Here is a 23,803-nt window from a genome sequence, read left to right on the forward strand (position 1 = left end):
AAAAATGTTGATGCAATGGTGAGGAAGATTGATGAATTATGCGAGACCAAATTAGCACGAAGGCATGCCATAATTCTCTCCTGAATATCGTCAACTAAATATACATTGAATCTTATCATAGGCGTATGTGTATTAAGAATTTAGAATAATAGATAATTAATATCTTACAAATTAGAGGACCATTTCATTTTGTTGTAGAATGAGGTTAATGTAGTGATGCTTGATAGTACCTAAGTATCTCTTATTGTGAAGATTTTCTACTATGCTATTATTTAATTTTTTTTATTAGATCTTTATGATGAGATTGTATTTTAGATCTTTGCCAAAATTTAAGAGAGAAAGAATATAGAAATTTTATCTAAATATGGACTGTTAATCAATGTAAAAGATTTTTTTTTTAATCATAAATAAAAAATGTTCAATTAAAATATGAAATATGACTGAATTAGCTTTAGTTACTTTCTAGAACAGTGGGATGAGAATTTGAAAGAAAGTATTTTATTATATGAATGATGATTTTATTGGATAGCACTGCAACTTTTCGTTATTGCTATTATTCTGATATTAATAGTAATTAATGGATGTTACGGCGAGACATTTTAATGGATTTTTTTTTCCTAATGCCGGGCAGGTCAAACTATCCAAGTCCGAACACATCCAATAAAATCAAAAAACAAAATATCACGGAATGCCGTAGGTAAATTCTCTCACGGGTCCACAAGTTGCCACCAAAGTGATTGGCCGCATAAGTGGCCACTCAGTCCGCAGCCCTATTGACCTTTCGGAAGACATGCTTCGACCGAAAGGCCGTCCAATTCCTGCTCATTGACCAAATATCCCGAAGTAGGAGGTAGTCCCCACTCCGACCACTCGGACCTCCTAGATCCAATCTATTACTGTGACTGAGTCACTCTCCAAAATGATGGAGCTAGCCTGCAAAACATGATAAGTATAGCGAATGCCCGCTCAAGCCGCACCCAGCTCAGCTTTAGAAACCATGGTATCCGACAACTGATAATTGCCAACTGCCACCATCATCGAGCGCGAGTTCCTAATCACGAAGCCTGCACCCCTTCTCTATCTTTTCATTTAGTACTGACTTATCAAAATTAATATTAAGAAAGCTTGAGAATGGAGGCTCCTGATATTAGTCGAAGGAGGAGGGCGGTGCGGGCCGACAATTTCTTTGGTGGGCGAGCGCGCGCGTAGTGCCTCTCCACTCTCCGTTAGGAACGCTCATAAAAGTTCTCAACTCTTCCGAGTTCCCATGGAGGGGCAGTGTCGTTATTAAGAAACCAAAAGGACCCCAAGGGCATCGAGACGGTAAAAGAGCAGGACACCTGGCCGCGCTGGGAAGCAGGGTTCGTGCTTTCTAGAACAAGGGGAGCACTCAGTTCAACATGATGGCCGCGCCCATAGTTAACCGGCTCGCGGGTTTTCTTTTGCCTTCTAGTTTAGAAGTAGCATAGATAGCGACAGGAATTGGGCGAGGGCCAGCCAAATTGGACTGGGTCCATGTTTTGTTTGAGCTGAAGCAGATGGCCGTTCGATTGGCTACCTTTGAGCTTGACAGATCTGACCCAACCTGAATGGGTGATAAGCCTGAATGAACAAGTTGGGGGCATGCTTGCCCAAAACAGTGGAAAGTTGACTTGAGGCACATTTGTTCCTGCTGCCAACGATATATAGCACCTTGTTTTCTGGATGTGTAAAAATATAGGTAAATATTCATATCTATGTGACAGCTTACTTTAAATATTATCAACAGAAAATATTATTTTGTGATTGGATGAGTTGAAATTGGATTGTTTTGCATCGCAATCACACCTATCCAGTTAAAACTCAGGTAATTCTCATATCTATCTTCTTCTTTTTTGCATAGATACTCTTCTAAATATAATATTTTAGGTGAATACCCTTCCAAAATTGATATTTGCATGTATACCCTTGTAAAATATTTATTTTGCTATTCTACCCTTTTTTTTTATTCTTATTTTTGCATATGTAAGCATGTCATCTAACGCCGTTAAAAAATTAACGATTTTAAATTAAAATGACTAAAATATCCTTAATGGTAAGCGTGCAAATAGAAATTTTTATAAGGATATGTAAGTAAATAGAAACTTTACCATAATTTTGGATAAAAATTTAGGCAAATCTAATTAGTCATATCATAATTGTGAGGTGCTGGGGGACCCATGACTTGAAAGACTTGCAATTGACCGCCAATCAGAATAGGCGACCCGTGACCTACTAATTGAGTCCGTCTACAAGCCAGTCCTTCTTCCAAAATCCAATTCCATTGTAGAAAACTGGCACATTACCCATATTTAGTTGAGTGTTCCCTCACTTTCTCCCTTCAAAAGTAAAAAAAAGGTATTCATGCAAAAAAACCCAAAAAACAGAAGAAAAAAAACCAGCTACCGAGACACCAGAGGTATCAACAGGGTAATAGATCGAGAGAGAATCCTGACGGGCCGAGGTTCCTTTGGATTCTGTGAACCAACAGTCCTCTCTCTCTCTCTCTCTCTCTCTCTCTCTCTCTCTCTCTCTCTCTCCTGGGCCCAAGAGATTCTGAAGCAAAGCACAACTATGTGGAGCTCCTGTCTTCTTTTTCTTCTTGAGATCCCGATATGCAGGGGGCGGGGGGCGGGGGGGGTGGGGAAGCCGGGCACCGGGGGGGTGCTGAGGGGAGGGGAGGGAAGAGTAAGGCACCGGAGGGGGTGCTGAATCCGGGCATGGGGGAGGGGACGGGAGGGGAGGGAAGAGTAAGGCGCCGGGGGGTGCTGAAGCTAGGCACCGGGGATGGGGGTGGGGAGGAAAGAGTAAGGATAATAACGTCATGATCATGAGGCTAAGGAGCAGAGGAGCCTCTAATGCCTCCCGAGATCATGCACCAAGTCCTGACCGCTCAGTCCAGAACCCACCACCAAGGCCTCCGGCAAATCAAGTTCCGCAGATCCAACCTGAGCAATTTAACATGCTTCTGCAGCAAGTCCAGGCACTAGCAACGGCATTCCAAGGCCTGCAACAAGTGGAGGCCCCTCCTGTGCTGCCTCCACGGGTTCACGTTCGATCAGCACTTCTTCCAGATGGGCATGTGTCTTAAGGTCGGGATCCCCATGGCTCTTCAAGGATCAATAATGGAGAACGGCGCCGTCACCATGGTTCTACCCGAGCTTCTCCCCGAAGAGAGCTGCTAAGGAGCCACCAAGATAGAAGGCCGCAGCCTTCGAAAGCTGGATCGACCCCGGGTCAGTCGGTACCGGAATGGACCACCATGGCGACTTTCCAAGGTGGAGAACTCAACAAGAAGGTCGAAGAACTCGAGCGGCAAATGGAGGCGCTTCGGGATCAAAGAATCAGGCACAAGGGCGACCCCAATTTCACTACCAAGTCGCCTTTCTTCCGCCTAATCGAGGACGAGCCGATCCCACCAAGATTTAAGATGCCCCAGATAGAACCCTACAATGGGACCACCAATCCCCTGGAGAGTTACAGAGCTATCATGGCACTGTAAAGATCCTCGGAGGTTCTGCTGCGCAAGGCTTTCCTCGCAACCCTCCGAGGAACGGCCCGATTTTGGTTCTCGAAGCTAAAGCCAAACACCGTTCTCTCCTTTGACTAGCTCTGCAGGCAGTTTGCGGCCAATTTTACCGCCAGCCGGCGCTAGCGACGAACATCGGATTCCCTTCTTGACATCAAACAGAAGGAAGGAGAATCCCTGAAAGACTACATCGACCGCTTCACTGCCACTACTTGGGAGGTCCGCGAGCTCAATCAATCTATCGCCATGTCGGCATTGAAGACGGAAGCTCGTTCTTACAAGTTTCTCTTCTCCATTGAGAAGAATTTTCCTGCTAACTTCACGGAGATGCTGGCCCGAGCTCGAAAGTACGCAAAGAGAGGCCATGGCTTCTCGACGAGACGCCGCTGAACGACCCTCAAAGGGGCAAAAGAGGCGTCATGAGGAATGCGGCCGCCCGAGGAGCCGATCACCTCGCCGCGAGAAGAACTTGCCTTGATTAAGGAGTCCGCCTCGCCCGAGGCCTCGGCCCCAACCGAGATCACCGCCCCGGCAAAGAACACCACCAGGAAGGTACGGAAACTATACTTCTCTCACTGCTACTCGGTCCAAGATTTTCATGGAGATAAAAGGCTGAGGCTATCTCCGAGCCCCACCACCAATGCGAGAGTCGGAAGCTCGGCAACGCTCTAGAAAGTACTGTCGCTTCCACCAAAATCACGGTCATGATACGGAGGAGTGCTTCCGACTCTAAGACGAGATTGAAGCGCTCATCCATCATGGGATACTCAATCAGTTCGTACAGAACCAACGTGACGAAGGAGCACCAGCAGAGAACACCGCGCCACCTGAAGGTCAAAACGATAATAGATCCATTGCCGGGACCATCAACACCATAGGAGGAGGCTCTGCCAAAGGGAGCTCGGCTGAAGAACCAGCTAGGAAAGAAGCCCCCCAAGAGCATCAATGCACGACAGAGGCCATCTCGTTCTCGGATGAAGACTTGAATGGGGTTGAGACTCCCCATGATGACACTATGGTCATCTCTATGGTTGTAAATAAATTTGATGTAAAATGCATTTTAGTTGATAATGGAAGCTCAGCAAATGTGTTATTTTATTATGCTTTCCAAAAATGGGAATAACGGAGGGCCAGCTCCGAAGAATGAATACTCCGCTGGTCGGATTCACTAGGGATTCAGTCCCGATCGAAGGCATAATTAACTTACCTGTCACAGCCGGGCTCGCCCCCATAGGAAGTACTGTGAGGACGGACTTCCTAGTGGTCCATGTGGCTTCGTTCTACAACGATATCCTCGGCCGACTAGGACTCAATACCCTCCGAGCTGTGGTCTCAACTTATCATCTGCTCGTGCGATTCCCCACCAAACAGAAAGTTGGTGAAGTTCAAGAGGACCAAGCAACAGCCAAATAGTGCTACATGGCGACTCTTAAAGCAAAGCAACCAATTGAAATTCCGAGTCAAGCAGGACAACCGGCTGAAGCATCAGCCCAAGTCTCGGCCCATGCACTGCCCATCGAGATCCTAAAGGTACGAGACGAGCCTAAGAAGCAACGGGCAGAGCCTGGCGAGCTTCTTCTTCAAATCCCCTTGAGAAAATGTCATCCGGAGCAGACCGTATAGATCGGCTCTGGCCTGAGCCCTCATGAGCAGGATCGCTTGATCAAGTTTCTCCAATCCAACATGGATGTATTCGCCTGGTCGCCTACCAATATGCCAGGGATAGATCCCGAGGTTATGGTTCATCGACTCCAGGTGAAGCCAACCTACAAGCCCGTGAGGCAGAAAAAATGGAGCTTCGCGTCGGAACGACAGCAAGCAGTGGCTGAGGAGGTCAATAAACTCCTCGAAGCCGGCTTCGTCCAAAAAGTCTTCTACCCAGACTAGCTCGCCAACGTGGTCCTCGTAAAAAAAGCTAATGAAAAATGGCGCATGTGCGTAGACTACACCGACTTAAATAAAGCTTGCGCGAAAGATAGCTTTTCCCTCCTTAGGATCGATTAGCTCGTCGATTCCATCTCAGGACACCAGCTGCTGACCTTCATGGATGCCTTCTCGGAATACAATCAAATCCGGATGGCGCCCGAGGATGAAGAGAATACGGCTTTCATCACTGACAAGTCTCTCTACTGTTACAAGATAATGTCATTCGGGTTGAAAAATGCCGGGGCTACCTATCAGAGGTTGGTCAGCAAAATTTTCAAGGACCAGATAGGTCAAAACATGGAGGTCTACGTAGACGACATATTGGTGAAAAGCCAGACGGTCGAGCACCACATAGCCGACCTCAATGAGGCATTCTCTACTGATCTAAGAAGGTACCAGATGAAGCTCAACCCCACAAAGTGTGTCTTCGAAGTTACCTCAGGCAAGTTCCTCGGTTTCGTGGTGATCCAACGCGGAATCGAAGCGAATCCTGAAAAGATCCGAGCACTACAGGAGATGACGCCACCGAGGACGGTCGAGAAAGTACAACAGCTCACCGGACGAGTTGCGGCCCTAGGAAGCTTTGTCTCAAGGTCAGCGGAACGATACCTCCCGTTCTTCAAGATCTTTAAGCAACCGAAGAACTTCGTATGGACCGAAGAGTGCCAACAAGCTTTTGAAGAGATCGGACGCCATCTTGCTCCCCTCCATTGCTCACAAAACCTCAGCAGGGTGAACTTCTTTATCTGTACCTGGATGTATTCCCGGTAGCAATGAGCTCGATCCTAGTTCGAGAGAAAGACAAATCTCAAAAACCCATATACTATACCAGTCAAATTTTGCAGGACGTAGAAATCCGGTACTCCAAGCTAGAGAAGATAATCTATGCATTGCTCATCTCAGCCCGAAAGCTCCGATCGTACTTTCAAGCTTATGCGGTGGCCATATTAACTGACCAACCCGTAAAGCAAGTTCTGCAACAGTCGGATCGCACGGAAAGGTTCGCAAGGTGGACGGTCGAGCTTGGAGAATTTGACTAGAAGTATCACTCAAGGTCGGCAATCAAGGCACAAGTGCTTGCTGACTTTGTAGTGGAGTGCACCTTGCCAGACGACCTCGAGGCCGAGCTCACATCCAAAATACCCTGGAACAACCATGGATTCTACATGTGGATGGCTCCTCAACCTCAGAGGGTAGCTGTGCATGCCTCATTCTCGCCAGCTCGGATGTGGTGGTCGCAGAACAAGCTCTACGCTTCGAGTTTCTGCCTCAAACAACAAAGCCAAATACGAGGCGCTCATTGCCGGACTAAAATTGGCAAAAGAGCTCGAGGTCAGAAGTCTAAAGGTCTTCAGTGATTTCCAACTGGTCGTGAGTCAGGTCTTGGGAGATTTTGAAGCAAGGAAGCCGTCAATGTAAAAATATCTCCAAAAATTGCGAGATATCACCTCCACATTAAGCATCTTTGACATCTAGCACATCCCCAGAGCAGAGAATGCGAGGGCTGACCAATTGTCAAAGCTGGCAACTTTCCAAATGAGCGAACTCCCAAAGACCACAATGCTCGAGTACCTTAAAACACCAAGCATCGAGGAGCCTGAACCAGTCCTCTGCATTTGTCGACTTCCTACAGAATGAGATTCTCCCCAATGATGAGCTCAAGGCCCACCGGATCAAATGCCGACTTACCGATACCTCTTGTATGAAGGCAAGCTCTATCGCAGGTCTTTCACATCTCCACCCCGCGGAGACAGACTATGCCATGCGATAAGTTCATGAGAGAATCTGTGGGAACCACCTTGGAGGCCGAGCCTTGGCCTATAGATTCTACGCCAAGGATATTATTGGCCTACACTTCAGAAAGATACCGCAGACTTCATCCAAAAATATGACAGATGCCAGCGGAATGCTAATATTCAGCGCCGACCTTCAGTTCCACTGACTTCAATCAGCGCCCCTTGGTCGTTTGCCTAATGGAGAATCGACATATTGGAACCATTCCCTCAGGCCACCGGACAAAGAAAAATTCTCATCGTCTCCATCGATTACTTCACCAAGTGAGTCGAAGCTGAACTAGTGGCCCAAATCACCGAGCCAAAGATGCGAGATTTCATCTGAAAATCGATAATCTGCAGGTTTGGGCTCCTCCGTGTCCTCATATCCGACAACGGCCATCAATTTGACAATGCTTGCTTCAGAAAATTCTGCTCCGAGCTCGGCATAGACCATTATTTCACCTCAGTCGCTCATCCCCAAACCAATGGAGAAATGGAGGTGACAAATCGGACTATCCTTCAATGACTTAAGGCCAGGCTTGATCGATCCAAAGGCTTATGGATCGAAGACCTCTACAATGTCCTCTGGGCCTACAAGACTACATTCCGAATCCCGACTAGAGAAACCTCCTTCAACCTAGCCCATGGAACGAAAGTGGTCATTCCCCTAGAAATCGGGCTTCCATCGCCAAGGGTAGAGAGCTATGACGCAGCCTCCAACTCATCACAGCTCAGAGGCAACTTAGATCTCCTTGAAGAAACAAGGAAAGCTGCTCGAATCCGCATAACAAGATATCAACAGAAAGCAGCGCGATATTATAACTCTAAAGTCAAGATCAAGATCTTCCAAGTGGGTGACCTCATCCTGAGGAAAACTGAAGCCTCTCGGCTTACGGAACAGGGGAAGCTCACCTCGAATTGGGAAGGACCATATCGAATCGCTCGGATCCGATGCCTTAGAGCATACAAGCTGGAGTCCCTCGATGAAACTCCTATTTTTCGAAGTTAGAACTCCGAGAACCTCAGAATGTATTACCAATAGTCCCAAAATACTTGAAGATCCAATCAATAGAATACTCCTCGATAATTTTTACTAACCATTCAAAACTTTCTCTAATGATGATCTGCTTGTGAACCTCAGGATGTCTCTAAAATGTCTCGAGTCCTTAGGAAAAATCTGACGACGCTCCGACCAAGCTCGGGATGACCCACTGTGTCGACTGCGAGCCAAGTCTTCCTCGACCTTGGGTACAACCTAATGATGCCTCGACCAAGCTCGGAATAACCCGCTGTATCGACTGCGAGCCAAGTCTTCCTCGACCTCGGGTACAACCTAATGATGCCCCGACCAAGCACGAGATGACCCGCTATGTTGACCACGAGCCAAGTCTCCCTCGACCTCGGGTACAACCTAATGATGCCCCCACCAAGATCGGGATGCTCCGACCAAGCTCGAGATGATCAGCTGTGTCAACCGCGAGCTCAGTCTCCCACGACCTCGGGTACAACCTAATAACATCCCGACCGAGCTCGGGACGCCCCGTTGCGTCGATCGCGAGCTCAGTCTTCCTAGAACTCGGGTCCTATTTAATGACGTCCCGACCGAGCTCGGGATGCCCCACTGTGTCGATCACAAGCCAAAGCTCCCTCAGCCTTAGGTACTACTGAATGGAAATTGGAGCTATAGTCCGAGACACCTAAGGCAGATGCTATGGATCGAAGGACACCCAAACCTATAAAAACTCAAGTTCCAACAACTAAATCCGAGCTCGAAGATTTGGTGAAATTCTTCAAACATCCGAGCCCGAAGACTTAGTGAAGTTCTTCAAAAAACACCAGAATCACATTCGAAAGCTAATGATACGCGAAGTTCTACTAAAACAGTCAAAGACAAAGGTTCATTGAAAGCACAAGCAGAAACAAGTCCAAAGACACAACAAAATTGAAGAAAGCATTTATTTTATTGATAAAAAGCCGTAAGGCTAAGTACAAAATATTGGCCCTGAGGCCGACCCACTTGGCCGCACAATGGTTTCAGTGGCCGACATTGTTTAAAAAAAGAAAAGAAGGAAAAGTTAAGTCCTAAGATGTCTCTGGGGTGGCGATGATCTCGACGCCAACCTCGGGTTCTTCTACAAGAACTGCCTCAGGATCCCCTACAAGAGCAACCCCAGGATCCTCTGCTAGAGCAGCCTCGAGAGCATTCACTATAGCAGCCTCGGGTGAAGTTTCACAGGCTACCTCGGGAGGCGCCTCGAACTCAGGCTCGACGGGCACAGGAGCAGGACTGTCTGGAACATCCTCGTCTTCAGTGTCCCCAAACCGAGGTTGAAGGTTGCTGAAATCGAGCTTGGGACAAATCCTCCGCACCTGGGCCTAAAAATCCTCGAAGCCGCGGATGAGGCCATCGACTGCCTCCTCCTCCAGCTCTTTTCGGTACTCGGCTGACTCGCGGAAGATCTGCACCGCATTCCGAGCATGCTCCAGCGCCTTCTTCTCTCGAGCTTCAAGTTGCTCGATTTTTAACCAGAGGACCCCCGCCTCGTACTTTTGGCCTGTGAGCTCAAAACGGGCGTCAGCCAAGCATGCTTCAGAGGCATGGAGCTCCGACCTGGTCAGAGCATGCGAGGCCTCTTCCTAATCAAGGCGCTCGGCCTTGGATCTAAGCTCGGCCTCGGTAGCCTCCATCCTCGTGGTGGCCTCCCCCCGCTTGGCCTCGGCTTCGGCGAGCTCCTGCTCCCTTTGACTCTTCCAAGCCAGATCCTGATAGTTAGCCGATGCAGAGGTTAATATATCGATCTCGTGGAGGTGCTGCAATGAAGGAAAGCGATGGTTAGCAGAAGTCAAAAACTTAAAAGAACATGAAAATGAAAGCATGAGAAAGGCTTACTCGGACGGCGGAGCAGTAGGCTTGCTCGACAAAATCGCCGATCTCGCCGGCTTCGAGCTCGGCTCGGTTGGCTGGAAGCAACGCACCACAGACGACCTTGCGAGCGACTTCGCTATTGCGGAGAGCCGAGTTGTCCTCGAAAACCAGCCACTCAGGGCAATAAAGCCTCCTCTCAGGGCGGTCATTAATCCCTAAAGAGCTTGGGAGATCGGGCCTTGCAGAGCATGGCGGCGGAGCGTGCAAAGAACTTGGGACCCCGAGACTGCTGCCCAGCTTGGGTCCCACGCACCGCAGATGGATGACCTTGCGGGCTTTTGAAGGGCCCAAGGTCGGGCGGGCACCGGCCGCTGATCCTTCTACAGCCTCGGCGGAAGCTGCGCGCTTAGCGGGGGGAGCCTCTTCTGATCTAGGCTCTCCAATCCTCTTCTTACTATTCTTCCGAATAAGCTGAGGAGTTTCTGCCTCAAGGTCTTCGACCTCGATAGAGGAAGAAGTCGAGGTCGGCCTAGGCCTCTTCCTAGATAAAGGACGACCTCCGCCACCCTCGGCAACTCTCTTGTTGTACATGGCGAGGAGGGCCTCATTGCTGGACACCATCTCAAGTGTCAGACCAACCCTAAAAAGAAAGGGAGGAAGAAAAACAGAAAAAATGAAATGAAGAACAACAGAATGAAGGGAGGAGCAGTGCAACCGCCCTTACCCCTAGGGTGTGCCGAGCTCAGGCCAATGTTTATCAAGGCCTCCTTGCTCAGGAGGTCACTCAGAAGAATATCTTCCTTGAGACCGCGAAGAGCTGCAAGGATCCTCTGCTCACTCACGGTTAGTTCAGTGGTCTTATTGTTGGCCTTAAGTATCGGCAGGCCCCACGACAGGTTGAACCCCCACGAACGCTCGGAGGAGAGAAAGAAGAATTTCTCCTTCCATCCACGGATGGAGGTAGGAGCACCTCGAAACAGCGGCCTAGCTTCCTGAAGGGCAAAGTACAACCATCCTTCATTCGCAGGGTTAGATTTCAACATGTAACACCCGCGGAAGACATTTACCGAGGTCGGTATCCCGTGAGCGAGGTAAAGAGACAGGAAGCCAATGATTATCCTCCATGAGTTCGGAGCGAGCTGTGCTGGGACGAGGCGATACCTCTTCAGGAACTTATTCATGAACTCGTGCAGGGGGCATCTCAGGCCGGCCCGAAGTGTCTCCACATACACTCCAACCCGACCTAGAGGGGGCCTCATAACTCAATCCCACGGCCCCACAAACTCAAAAGCGAACTCGCGTGGGAAGAAGAATTGGTTCGAATCGCATCCAATTCTTCTTTGGTCAGGTTTGACCCGACCCTGTTTGTACCATGGCTCACCTCTGGCCCGAGCTCCATCCCGTGAGAAGAAGAAGGCCCAGCAGAGGGAGAAGCGTCGCCCGACATTGTTTCGCTCACAGTACTAAAAAGAAGAAAAGAAGAAGAAGAATGGAGAAGCAAAAAAGAAAGAAAAGTAGGCCTTCGAGCGAACGTGAGAAGAAGACCTACCGTGGTCCTCGCTAAAAAAGCTGACGGTCAGAAATAAAGAACCAAGAGAAATCGCCAAAAAATACCCCAAAGCACCTCCAAGGAAGACCAAATAACAATCGTTGAGAGGAAAAAATGAAAGAAGAAGAAGACAAAGGCTACGGCGGCCAAATGAAGGTTCTTAGGGCCGGCTTGAACCTTATATAGACTCCTCCAATGGACCGGATCGATGAGAGCAGGCTGCGCCTCTTGCCCAGATCACGCCACGTGCCGACCTTAGAAACCGAACCAGCGTATCAACTTGGATCATCGCTTTGACAGCAGAATCGAAGCGGCCGTCTCTTAGAATACTGGAGTCTTATCATGAACCCGCAGCTCAAAGTCGTCTTGAAAAGCAAAAAGTTGTCGCCTCGTGCTCTCATTAAAAATGCCCCAAAAAGTGCCTTTTCCCCTCCTTTTCGAAACGACAAAATAATTTAAAGCCGCCTAATCTCATCAGAATAACGGAAATGGCTACTTCCTTTGCCCAAGCTCAGAGACGGCTCGAACTCGGAAGTTAGAGGGTAGTGTTGGAGGAAAAGTAGATCACCCGGAGCATATGGTCAAAGCACCGAAATCCGGTGGTGAGCGTGACGACGACAAGCATGCTCTCGGCAGTCACGACCTCAGTGCGCTCGGCCTCAGCGCGTCCGACCTCAGCAGTCATGACCTCGGTAGGCCTGCGCTCGGAAGGCATGACTTCGGCAGGCATGGTCTCGGCTGAGTCAAGCTCGATTGACCTCAAGGCCAAGAAAAACCCAATCAAAGGGAGAAACCGACCCCACTACGCCGAAAATCAAGTCCTCCGTATCTAGGATCAAATACCGCAATCTTTGCCGCAACAGCTGTCAACATTTGAATTCACACAATCTCAACCAATCGCCAGCTAGCCCAAAATCTTGGGCCGTTTACGGTAACTTATTGATTCGCATAATCACACCTGATTGCAGGTAACCGCTACACCTCCTCCTATAAGAAGAGGGGGGAAGCTCGAGGGGGGATCCTTCTCTCCTTAGGGGCCGAAAAACATCTCTCCATTATCTCCATTAAAATTTCTTCAAATCCCTCTCTAACTTAAGCATCAAAGGGCCTTCGCCGGACACCCCGACCCAAGGCTTTTTGCAGGGCTGAAGACAGTCGCATGCCACCGCATCACAGTCGGAGCTCCTCCTTCTCGGTCCACAGTCACCCTCGGGTCCAATTTCCAGCAACAACGTCCATCAAGAATCATGGTTGTATTGTAGATTTTGTTGATCTAGCAAGATACTTAATAAAATATTTAAATTATATAAAAAAATAATAATTGTAATAAAATAGAAGCAAAGAAATATCTGGCCTGTGAGGTGTGAGAGGCACGAGACGCACTGTCCTAAAGCTGTTGTTGTCTCCCCACATGTAGGTATTGGCGGCCAGCGATGGCTCCAAGATACAACCCAACAGCTCACAGCAGACTTAATCTACAGTGCGCGTCTGTAGTAGGCAGATTACCTAATCTATATCGGTTGCCCAAAATATAAAATAATATATGTAATTATATAAGAGAGAATGGTGGTAGGGAGAGACTATGAAAGCAAGAAAAAGACTTTGTGTGTTGTTTTTAGGTGCAAGAAATGGCTCATATATATTGGCCTTTTGTAATCCAACTATAACGGTTGAATACTTATGGCTTCATTAAGGCCATAATGAGAGATAATAAAAAGTTTTGAAACTTCCAAATGGAATTTGAAATACCTAGAGGTTACAACAATTCTTTTAAAATTTTGGGGGTTACAAATCTTTTTTATCAACACCTCTGTAAAACTTTTAAACTCATTCAAAATTCCAACAGATTTTACTAAGGTAGTCCAGAATAGATTTTATTTATAAACAAGATCAGCTACTTATGCTGAATGTGCATAATAATAATAAAAAAAGAATATGGTTTTTTCTTAAGCATTAGCCATGAGGTGATTCAAGGATGGATATTGTTGTGGCTGAAATCTGGCCTAAGGGTGACAACATCGGAAGAAGTCGAGGAGACACCGGCTGGGACGAGGAAAGAGGGCCACCTCTTACGCTCCGGGGCACCTGCACAAAGCCTTGGCCAGGGATTCCAGCAAAGGCCCTCCGATAGCTAAGTTAGCCAGACTTTTGGAGAAGTATCCGAGTGCCTTGGCTGGCCTCTTGTAGCTTAAAATAGCTTATAATGGCTTACTGAAGGCCTTTTCCTACCTTCTTTTTTATAGGATGAGGATCTCAGCCGTTACCTAAAATTTCGAGTCGATTCGTGATCAGCTGACCATTAATTGGAGGCGGCGTATAGCATGGAGATCCATCCCGTGGGTGGAGAATTCGGAAGATATTTTTTCAAATTTATTCTGAGGGTCTGCCACGTCATCTAAATGAAAACGGTCGAGGAAGTCCTTAGATGCATCATTGGATGGATAGAATTACGTCAGCTTCATTGAGTCAATAGATATGCCCAGCATCTATTTTGACTATAAATGGTACAGAGAAGCGAAGTGAGCGGTAGCAACCATTGACTACTCGGGCCGGGCTTTGCAGCCAGAAAATGGGACTGAAAATGGGACTGCATGACTCTGATATCCAATTTCTGTGAGAAGAAGGGGGGCACTGAACACTGGAGCGCGCAAGGAAAACATGAGCGCTGACCAAGAACAAAGAGTTTTTGAGTCTAGAAGAGAAATGAGTTTAGAAACATCCATCTATGCTGATGCCTTTTGGGAATAAGATGATTCGAGATTGGATCTACTGGCCCAACTACAATAGTCAATCCAAAACGAAATCATCAAAGAACCTGCACAAAAAAGCCTCCCCCTTGTTGTCTTGTTCATCCGTATAGGCGTGGGAACCGGACTTTCCCAAAAACAATTGAAGATATGAAGGAATGGGCCGAGTTGTTGGACGAAGATAAGAAAACAACCCCTTACCATAGTAGGGCTATGTTCACTAGAACTATATGGTTAAACTGGGCCGGATGGACGTAATAGACATGATTTCGTAACAGAAGGTCGCCGAATCCAACATTCAAATGATTTGGAACAATCTGGATGAGTTTGATTAGATGACGTTAGTCTGGATTGTTCGGAGCAAGCAGTAAGTCTCTCCTTCCAACAAGACTATCTTATTGAAATTTGAGTTTGGTACGAAGCAGCTATCAAGTTGGCAGGCTTTGTATCCATCCTTGGGAAGTGCTCCCTTCATTCCAATTTCTTCCATCTTATTCGCTGAAACAAGTATATATACTTCATGGAAGTATCTAACATATGGGAGATTAGGGTATGCCCGCATAAACTCATGTGCACACTCACTCCGAGACATTACCAAGGGGTATGCGAGGGACAGGTCATCAATGCCCTGCCCCCTGAGGCGCTATCATAATGACCGGCCTTTAACACTGCAATCCAAGAGGATCTGTCGAGGGAGCCTCTGGGTCTGCCACGTGGCACGATCTGGCCACTCAGCGGCCTAGGCATGGGATTCGTGGGATCTTCGACAGGATCAAGGTTGACAGGGCCGAGCTCGGCTTGGCCTTTGGCAGGTTGAGGTCGGCCTAGCCTCTCACTTGAGATCAGCTCGGCCTTTGGCGGGCTGAGGTCAGCCTGGCCTCTCACTTAACGTCGGCTCAGCCTTTAGCAGGCTGAGGTCGGCCTAGCCTCTCCCTTAAGGTCGGCTTGGCCTTTGGCGGAGCCGAGGTCTGCCTGGCTCTTGGCAGGGTGATGGAAGCCCTCAAACGATGAATGGTGGGTGATGTGTTGATGGTGTGTTGGGTGGCTAGGATTCACCAAAGTGTTGGATGAATGCCCACGGTAGGATGGCTGGTTGGGGCTTGATGGCGTAATGGATGGATAGGATTAATGGACCACCTTGGGGTAGCACCAAAAATCAAAGGATGGCGGTAGGATTTGGAGATAGGACTAGCTCAAGCTAGCACCTATTTCCATGGATCGGTTTAGAGCTAATGTCCATAATTTTTCATTCATTCAAAAGATCCTTTCAAATTACATGAGAGGCTTATTTATAGGATCCCGTAAGGATCTCAGCCATCTCTTCAAACGAAAGACAATTCAAACTCAAATTTCAAATTCAAAATAACTCTAAAGCCTAAAGATCCTCCTTCTTTCAAGGGATGACCAAGTTAACCTCCAAGCCCATGCACATGTCTTTAAATTCAAATAGCCCATTTGCATGCCTTTTAATTTAAATTCAAATAGCCGATTGCTCCCCCTAAGATTTAGGAAGCCACATGCCATGCTCCACGCCATGCTTCTCCTCATGTGCCATGCCACCTTGCTGGTCCATCAAGCCTTGCACGCCTTCTTTCAATTTAGACTCACACCCAATTGCAATTGGTCCATGCAAGCCCCTTTCCAAACCTTGTACACAACCAATCACCACTTGTTTTGCCTTCCTAGCTTCGGCTCGCTTTGCTTTCCTTGCTGCATTTCTTATGGCCTTCCACATGTCTTCATCATTCCTTCCCCCTTCATAACCGACCCTTGTCCTCAAGGTCCAACTCGAAAAATGGTTCTTTAAGAATTTGGATGTTCTCCTATATAGCATCATCAGCTGTAAGACCTCTCCATTGCACCAAGGCTTTGGTTTGAATTTGGCCTTCCTTTCTCACTTGTTTGTATTCCAATACCTTCCTTGGCTGAACATCAACCCTTCCTTCCTTGTCCACCATTGGCCAATCATTGACAACCTTGCCTGGATCTCCAACTCTTTTTCTAAGCTATGAGACATAAAAAATCGGATGGTTCAATTTCAGTCAAGGATAACTTCAAACATTCAGCTACTCTAGAGTTTATGAAGTTTAAAGAAGAGCCATTATCAATGAGAATGGTTACCTCAAGCTTGCCAATGTGTGCTTGAGTCCTTATGGTTCTAGGACCCGCGACCCCAGCCAAAACATGGATGGAAATGTGTGGCTCCCCATACTCAGCTTCATCAAGCTCCTCCTCCTCGCAAGCTTCACCGTGGCCCTTATCCTCTTAGGTTTCCTCCCCCTCAAGAACCAGCTCAATGAGGTAGACATGCTTCACCTTACATTTATGACCCAGTGTGAACCTCTCGTCACAATTAAAGCAAAGACCCTTCTCCCTTCTTTGTTACATTTCTCCCCAAGATAGCTTCTTGATCCTCTTGACAGGGGGCTTGCCTCCACCAAGTGGAACCCCATTTGGACCTCCCGGAGTAAAACCCTTGTTGAATCCCCTATCGGCCCCAAATGGTGCAGCCATAAGAGTGGTCTTCTTCACCTCAAACCGGCTGCTCTTCCTCAAGTCCTGGAGTTGATCATCCTTCATCCTTGCAATCTCCAAAACTTGCATTAGTGTCTTCGGCTTTCAGATTTTGACCTCAGCAGCCAACTCTCCCTTCAATCCGCCCACAAAGGACCCAATGAGGGCCTTTTTAGTCCAGCCTTGAACCCTTGTAGATAGATGTTCAAACTCCTTTTGGTAGTCCCTCAAGGAATCCAATTGCATGATCTTCAAAAGAGCTTCATGGTAGTCCACATAATCAGTGGATCCGAACCTTTTCAAGAGCTCCTTGACGAATCTCTTCCATCTCAACTCCTTCCTTTGGGCTTTGTAGGTCTTCCTCATCCATTGCCACCATTGGTTAGCTTGAAGTAGGCGGGATAGGATACCTTTGCTTGACCTTCCATGGGATGATGCTCGAAGTATTGCTCTGCTCCGCTTACCCATGTGCTAGGATCATCCCCATTGAACTTGGAAAAATCCATCTTAGGCATAGCTACCCCTCCCCTCGGTCTTCTCTCATATCCTCCTTTTCTCTTCCTTCGGTCCTCTTCATCTTCTTCACTCCCTTCGAATGACTCCTCCGCTTGGCTTGAAGAAGCTTCACTAGATGAACTTAAACTTTCTAACCTTTCATGGCGCTTACCCCTAGATCCCTTGGATCCTCTAGGGCTTTGGTCCTCCTTGGCTCTTCTTCCTCCTGTTTGTTCATAGACACCATGAGCTGATGGAGCACCTCTTCGACACGGCCTCTTCTCTCATTGGCAGCAGCATTTTGAGCCTCTAAGGTTGCTTCCAAGGCTTCAATCCACTCCCTATGAGTTGGTTGTCTTTCGGCCATGATCTTCTTCTTCTTCACGTCAATGGCTTCCTCTTCCTTGGGTTGGATGCACTCTCAATGAAAGCACCAATAATGGAAGCCCTCAAACAATGGATGGTGAGTGATATGTTGATGGTGTGTTGGGTGGCTAGGATTCACCAAAGTATTGGACGAATACCCACAGTAGGATGACTGGTTGGGGCTTGATGGCGTGATGGATGGATGGGATTAATGGACCACCTCGGGGCAGCACCAAAAATCAAAGGATGGCGGTGGAATTTGGAGATAGGACTAGCTCAAGCTAGCACCTATTCCCATGGATCAGTTTAGAGCTAATGCCCATAATTTTTCATCCATTCAAAAGATCCTTTCAAATTACACGAGAGGCTTATTTATAGGACCCCCATCCATCTCTTCAAACGAAAGACAATTCAAACTCAAATTTCGAATTCAAAACAACTCTAAAGCCTAAAGATCCTCTTTCTTTCAAGGGATGACCAAGTTAACCTCCAAGCCCATGCACATGTCTTTAAATTCAAATGGCTCATCCGCATGCCTTTTAATTTAAATTCAAATAGCTGATTGCTCCCTCTAAGATTTAGGAAGCCACATGCCATGCTCCTCCTCATGTGCCATGCCATCTTGTTGATTCATTAAGCCTTGCATGCCTTCTTTCAATTTAGGCTCACACCTAATTGCAATTGGTCCATGCAAGCCCCTGTCCAAACCTTGTACACGACCAATCACCACTTGATTTGCCTTCCTAGCTTCGGCTCGTTATGCTTTCCTTACTGTATTTCTTATGGTCTTCCTCATGTCTTCATCACGGGGCCAAGGACGACTTGGCTTCCATCTTGAGGTCGGCTAAGCTAGAATTGGATGACTTTATGCCGGAGTAAGACGATCCATTTTACCTCCTGTCAGATGTGAATGTTGAGATGCACACTCAACAAATAATAATAGTTATTCAACCCATTTGTTTATCTTTTTGCTGCCAAATTCATTTGAATACTCGAATTAAATCAATTTCTGAAAAAATAAAATGAATATTTATGAAAAGTCTGTAGATGATATAACCTTCAAATTTTGCATTTCCAAACTAGTTATTATATTTTAATCAAGGAATGATTCATTCAAATGAAAAGGAAGAACAGCTAATCCAAATTTTTATTCTCAAACCAAATGTAGACAATATAAGGATGGAAAGGGGAATCTTTTCTTAGAAAAAAAGATAAAAAAGAGCAGGAGCTTTTCAAATCTTTACTTCATTTTTATGGAAAGCTTTATAACTTCTTTAAATTTCAAGTGGATAATAACGGGACAGCAGTCTCATATGTGAAGGTGGGATGCAAATCAGACCGTTGTTTACTATATTTTGCGGATCGAGGGATGGGTCGTGTCGGATCTCCCTCAAAAATTTATACACGTCAGACGATGACTTTGCCCCTGTCGGGGTTCGGTCCCCTACCCACCTTATCGTGCACCGGCGGCCAATGTTCTCGAGGTTCCTGTTCTCCCCTACTGCTCCTTCCTGCTATCGGCGATCTAAACCCTAGCCTTCCAATCGAGAGGCTCCCAAGTTTTCTCAAGGGCTTATGGGTGCCGCGCATTCTTCGAGCTCCTCTACCTCGGACGGGAGTAGCGTTGGGAGTCCCGTGGTCTTGAACGTTTATGATCTCACCCCGATGAACAATTACATGGTTTGGTTTGGTATTGGAATCTTCCATTCGGGAATTGAAGGTAAGAGATACTGTTTTGAAGATAAATTGAACGAATTAGTGCGAAAGTTCGGCTCTTTATAGCAAATGTGTCGATATTTTTGCTTCCAATTATGGGTTTTGGCACTTTTTGGTGAATTCCGTGGAATTTCTGTTCATGAGAACATGAAAATTTGATATTCCTTTTTTTGTATTCCATGTTTCTTTTTAATTTTTCTCAGAAAAAAAAAAGTCTGATTAGTGTTTTGGTAGTTATATTGATAAAAAGGGTGATATGGATAAATTAGTTTTATGATTCACAGGCTGAGTTTTCCTCAAATTATTGTGCTAGAAGGATTATACTGATGTGGAGTTAGATCTGGATAAAGTTCGAGTGTCAAGGTTGGAAGATGGAGCTTTGGTCAGGATTAAACGTGCTGACTAACCAGTTGATTGCAAAAGCTTAAGCTGTCAGGCTTGACACTACTTGTAGTTGCCCCAATTCCAAAATTAGTTAGAATAGGTCGTTTGAAAGTGGACGCTTCTTGTGATTATGCATTGGCCCTTGTCATTCTTCTTGTGGGGATCCATGCTCTATAATGAGTTTGAACTGAACTCTGCTTTGTATACCAGAAGTTATTATTCTTCCTCCTCCATTCAGTGTCTCTCCATGTCTAGTGGAATTTTGGGAGATTGCTCCTTGGTTGTATAGATTACCATTGCCAATAAGCTGGACCTCTCTACCTGCCAACTGGACTCACAGGTTTGATTCCTCTTGTGTCTACACGTAGCTGCAATTTCGACGCCAATCTTTAGAGAGTTGAAATTAGGTTAGTAGCTGATCATGGGTTTTTTTTTTTGTGTGTGTGTTGAAAAAAAGAAGCGCAAAGTGGGAGAGAAGAGATAAAGTGGGTGGATGATCGATCCTTGCATTATATGGATGAATTAAATATCTAAAAGGGTCCTATGCAGAATTTTTCTTTATTTGTTCAAGATTGAAAAAGAATAACATATATTTGTGATTGACTAATTCTGAAAACTTTCAAACAACCCTGTGATCCTGGGACCAAAGGGAAAGATACTCTGGCTGCCCTTGCACCTAAGATCAGTTCATGATACACTAACATGAGCAAGAGATTCTTTGCATTGCTATGTATTGACAGATGCAACTTGATTCTGAATGTTGACAAGTAGCCTCTGTGTTATTGTTGAAAACAGGAAGTTCTGGATCCAGTTTCATCATACCTGCAAATGCAAGGCATCACTTTAGACCATATGATCAATATGAACTAACAAGACATGAACATATATATTCGATGGCTAGTACTTGGGATCCTCAGTGACCCAACTTCAGGGTTTATAGTGAAAACGTTAGTCTTGGCAGCCTGGCAGTTCCTTTGTTTAAAACAAAGAGCTGTGTAGTGCTTGCTTCAATTTTGATGTAAGGATTGTTGGTGGGCAGCTGCAAGTGCTGCACGATTGATGCATGCTCAGGCTGAACTTATTCTCGTGGATTTTGATTATAGTGGTTTCTCTTGTTATCGGTCATTACCATAAGAAAGACTCAGATCTTTTTCGTGCGTTTTTTGGCCATTGTGACCTAACATTTAACTATTTAAGTTCCTTGGGTGGAGCTTCCAGCAGTTTGTGAATAGTCTGCACTTCAACAGTTCACATTTTATAAAAGCATCTCTCCTTGAGCTCTGTGTCATATCATTGAAAAACAAGTTATTTTAGTTGATGGTGATAGTAGTGATTATGCATGTGGTTTCATGTTATTTATGAGAGTTATATATGTTTGTAATATCCATAAATGTGATTTTAACAGTACATGGTTTGGAGTATGGGTTTGGAGCCCATGATTACCCAACAAGTGGAGTGTTTGAGGTGGAACCAAGGAGCTGCCCAGGTTTTGTCTACAGATGCTCGATTCTACTGGGTCATGTAAACATGAGTCTCCCGGAATTTCGGGCATTCCTGGAAGATATTGCTGAAGATTACCATGGTGATACTTATCAAGTCATCTCCAAAAACTGCAATCACTTTACAGATGATATTTGCTTGAGATTGACGGGAAGACCAATTCCTGGATGGGTTAACCGGCTTGCACATCTTGGTAAGGACATGTTTACCCATAAATGTGTAAGTTTTCATCTCTATACTCCCAGACCCATTCATGTTCTCTGTATTTCCATTCTTAGCGGCTGCATTTCATCTTTTTGTGTTTTTTTGCATCCAACTATCAAGTCTCCAGCTATCAAGCAAGCATTATTCAGGGGAAGATAGATTAGATACAACTGGCTTTCGTGATTGAAAGTACATGGATATGTTCTGCAAATGCTGTCACAAAGCCCTCAATTTAGATTTTGTGTTGATTCACACATTTGGATGGATGTAGTTATGTGCGGTAAGCAAAATAATTTTGAATAATTGGAGTGATGTGCTATGAAAGGTGTCATGAATAATTATAATGAAGAAGATCGTGACGAAATTGACATTTCTATAGATATGAAAAGTATAATGAATAAGTACGTGGCATACCGTACCGTAGTGGTTCGGTATCGGTATATGGTATAGAGGGTATACTGACACTCGGTATGCCAAACTGGCTCCGCACCATACCGTACCGATATAATAATAGCGTGGCACTGGTATGAGGTTCAGTATCAAGACGGCGTACCTTGAATATAATAGTATCAATTGGTGTGGGTTTTGAATGCAACAACCTAATTTATTTTGCAGGTGTCATGTGCAGTTGTCTACTCCCTGAAAGCTTCCGACAACCAGCAGTTAAACAGCTACATGAGTACCGTAGTTTGTCGGGTGAGTTGAGGAACTCCACCCTCGAACACACACACACACACACACACACACACACACACACACATATTCATTTCGTAGGAATTTGATGAGTATATTTTCAACCAAAGGGAAAAGTTACGGAGACAAATTTGGGCTGATGTTTCTTTTTCTCCCATCTCAACTCCTTTCTTTGTTATACTCATAACCAGAAGACGGTCCTGGATCATTTTGGACGATCGCATCCCATGATCCAGCAGAAAGTGATGACATAGATCAAGAAAAGGAACTTCTCTCAACACCTTCTGCCGCAGAGCTGGCTTTTACAAAGGTTGTTCAAAGGTGATATACAACATTCACCAGCTCTCTGAAACCAGCAGCGGTCACCATATTCTTCAGTGTGAATGCGTGATACTTTTGTACCAATATTGACCAAGCTTTCTGAGGTCAAATATATACGGAAAGTGATGTTTATTTTATTCAATTGTAGCTTCCACTCATGTTTCTGTTTTTTTTTTTTTTTTTGTTCGCCCCCCTTGTGGGGGTGCATGTGTTTCCAGAGTCATTTTTAAACGTCATGCATTATGTTGATGGAGAGATGCAACTTTGTCCCTGTTCGCGTATACGGTATATCTACTGCTGAGCTTAGCGCCACCAGAAAACCTTCTAAAATTCCTTTTGATTTAGAATGCGGAGTTGAATTTTGCGTGTTATCATGGAACGTGAACAATAAATAAGATGTAATGCTGAATGATACAAGCGAATATCAATCGATGGATGACTGGATTGCTAACTGTTGCTTTTATGGTGTGCAGCTGACCAACTCGAATTCTACAGCCGATGGATTCATGTTTTGATTTAATCTATTTGGTATCACAACAATAATGGTAAAACATTTTCTTGCCTTGGATTCATGTTTTGACTAGCTTACAAATATATGGAGATGACTCCAATGGCAAATAGACTCCTCTCCACATGATATAACTGTTGCTTTCATTTACAAGTGGTGAGTGGTGATGCCCCTGGATTCCAGGCATCTCAGGTATATATGGTGAATCCAACTGGCCAGCCTTCAGGTTGGCCGGCAAACCGCAAGCCATGGTTTAGAGTGGTTTGAGAGCTGTGCGATGGGTGATCCAAATATACGATGATGGCATCCCCTTTCCCATCGCTGATTTTTATTTTCCTTTTTTTTTTAACACCCCCCCGACCCTCCCCCAAAAAATAAATAAATAAGCTTATGATTCAATTCCATGGGTGTTCTGGTTCTCTCAGCATTGCACCTTTAAGCATGACAAAGCAGGACAACGAAATCAGTTCATAGCTAGAAAAGAGATGATCCGCTTTACATCTCATGTCTGAGGATAAAAATAATATATCTTCACCTACTCATGTTTTACCTTGGGTGATTAGAAGTGCTGATCCAAATTCTCCTAATTTCAGATTGCATAGAGAGGCTAACAATACCATACTACTAATTTGAAACCAGTAAGATTGCTGAAGACCTCGACTCTTCATTCAATTCTGCCATGATTCGAGCGA

General features: G+C 45.7%; 1 protein-coding gene across 2 annotated transcripts; it reads left to right on the forward strand.

Moving 5' to 3' along the window:
- Nucleotides 1-19,199: 19,199 nt before the first annotated feature.
- Nucleotides 19,200-22,884, forward strand: LOC103714335 (deSI-like protein At4g17486). 2 transcript variants are annotated; one of them, XM_008801542.4, is made up of 4 exons: nucleotides 19,200-19,505; nucleotides 21,291-21,604; nucleotides 22,205-22,285; nucleotides 22,474-22,884. In XM_008801542.4, the coding sequence occupies exons 1-4, from the start codon at nucleotides 19,361-19,363 to the stop codon at nucleotides 22,534-22,536; spliced, it is 603 nt and encodes a 200-aa protein (XP_008799764.1). In that variant the 5' UTR covers nucleotides 19,200-19,360; the 3' UTR covers nucleotides 22,537-22,884. The 2 variants fall into 2 exon arrangements, with proteins under 2 accessions (XP_008799764.1, XP_008799763.1); XM_008801541.4 differs by having other exon boundaries at nucleotides 19,203-19,505; nucleotides 21,291-21,578.
- The last annotated feature ends 919 nt before the right edge of the window (nucleotides 22,885-23,803 follow it).

The sequence above is a fragment of the Phoenix dactylifera genome, chromosome 4 (assembly GCF_009389715.1).
Source record: "Phoenix dactylifera cultivar Barhee BC4 chromosome 4, palm_55x_up_171113_PBpolish2nd_filt_p, whole genome shotgun sequence".
Lineage (NCBI taxonomy): Eukaryota > Viridiplantae > Streptophyta > Magnoliopsida > Arecales > Arecaceae > Phoenix > Phoenix dactylifera.

Bases quoted from the DNA above. Each gene is read 5' to 3' on its own strand.
- LOC103714335 (XM_008801541.4), top strand. From the start codon at position 19,361: ATGGGTGCCGCGCATTCTTCGAGCTCCTCTACCTCGGACGGGAGTAGC. The intron at 19,506-21,290 runs GTAAGAGATACT...TGATTTTAACAG, and splicing joins CTTCCATTCGGGAATTGAAG to TACATGGTTTGGAGTATGGG. The intron at 21,579-22,204 runs GTAAGGACATGT...TTTATTTTGCAG, and splicing joins TAACCGGCTTGCACATCTTG to GTGTCATGTGCAGTTGTCTA.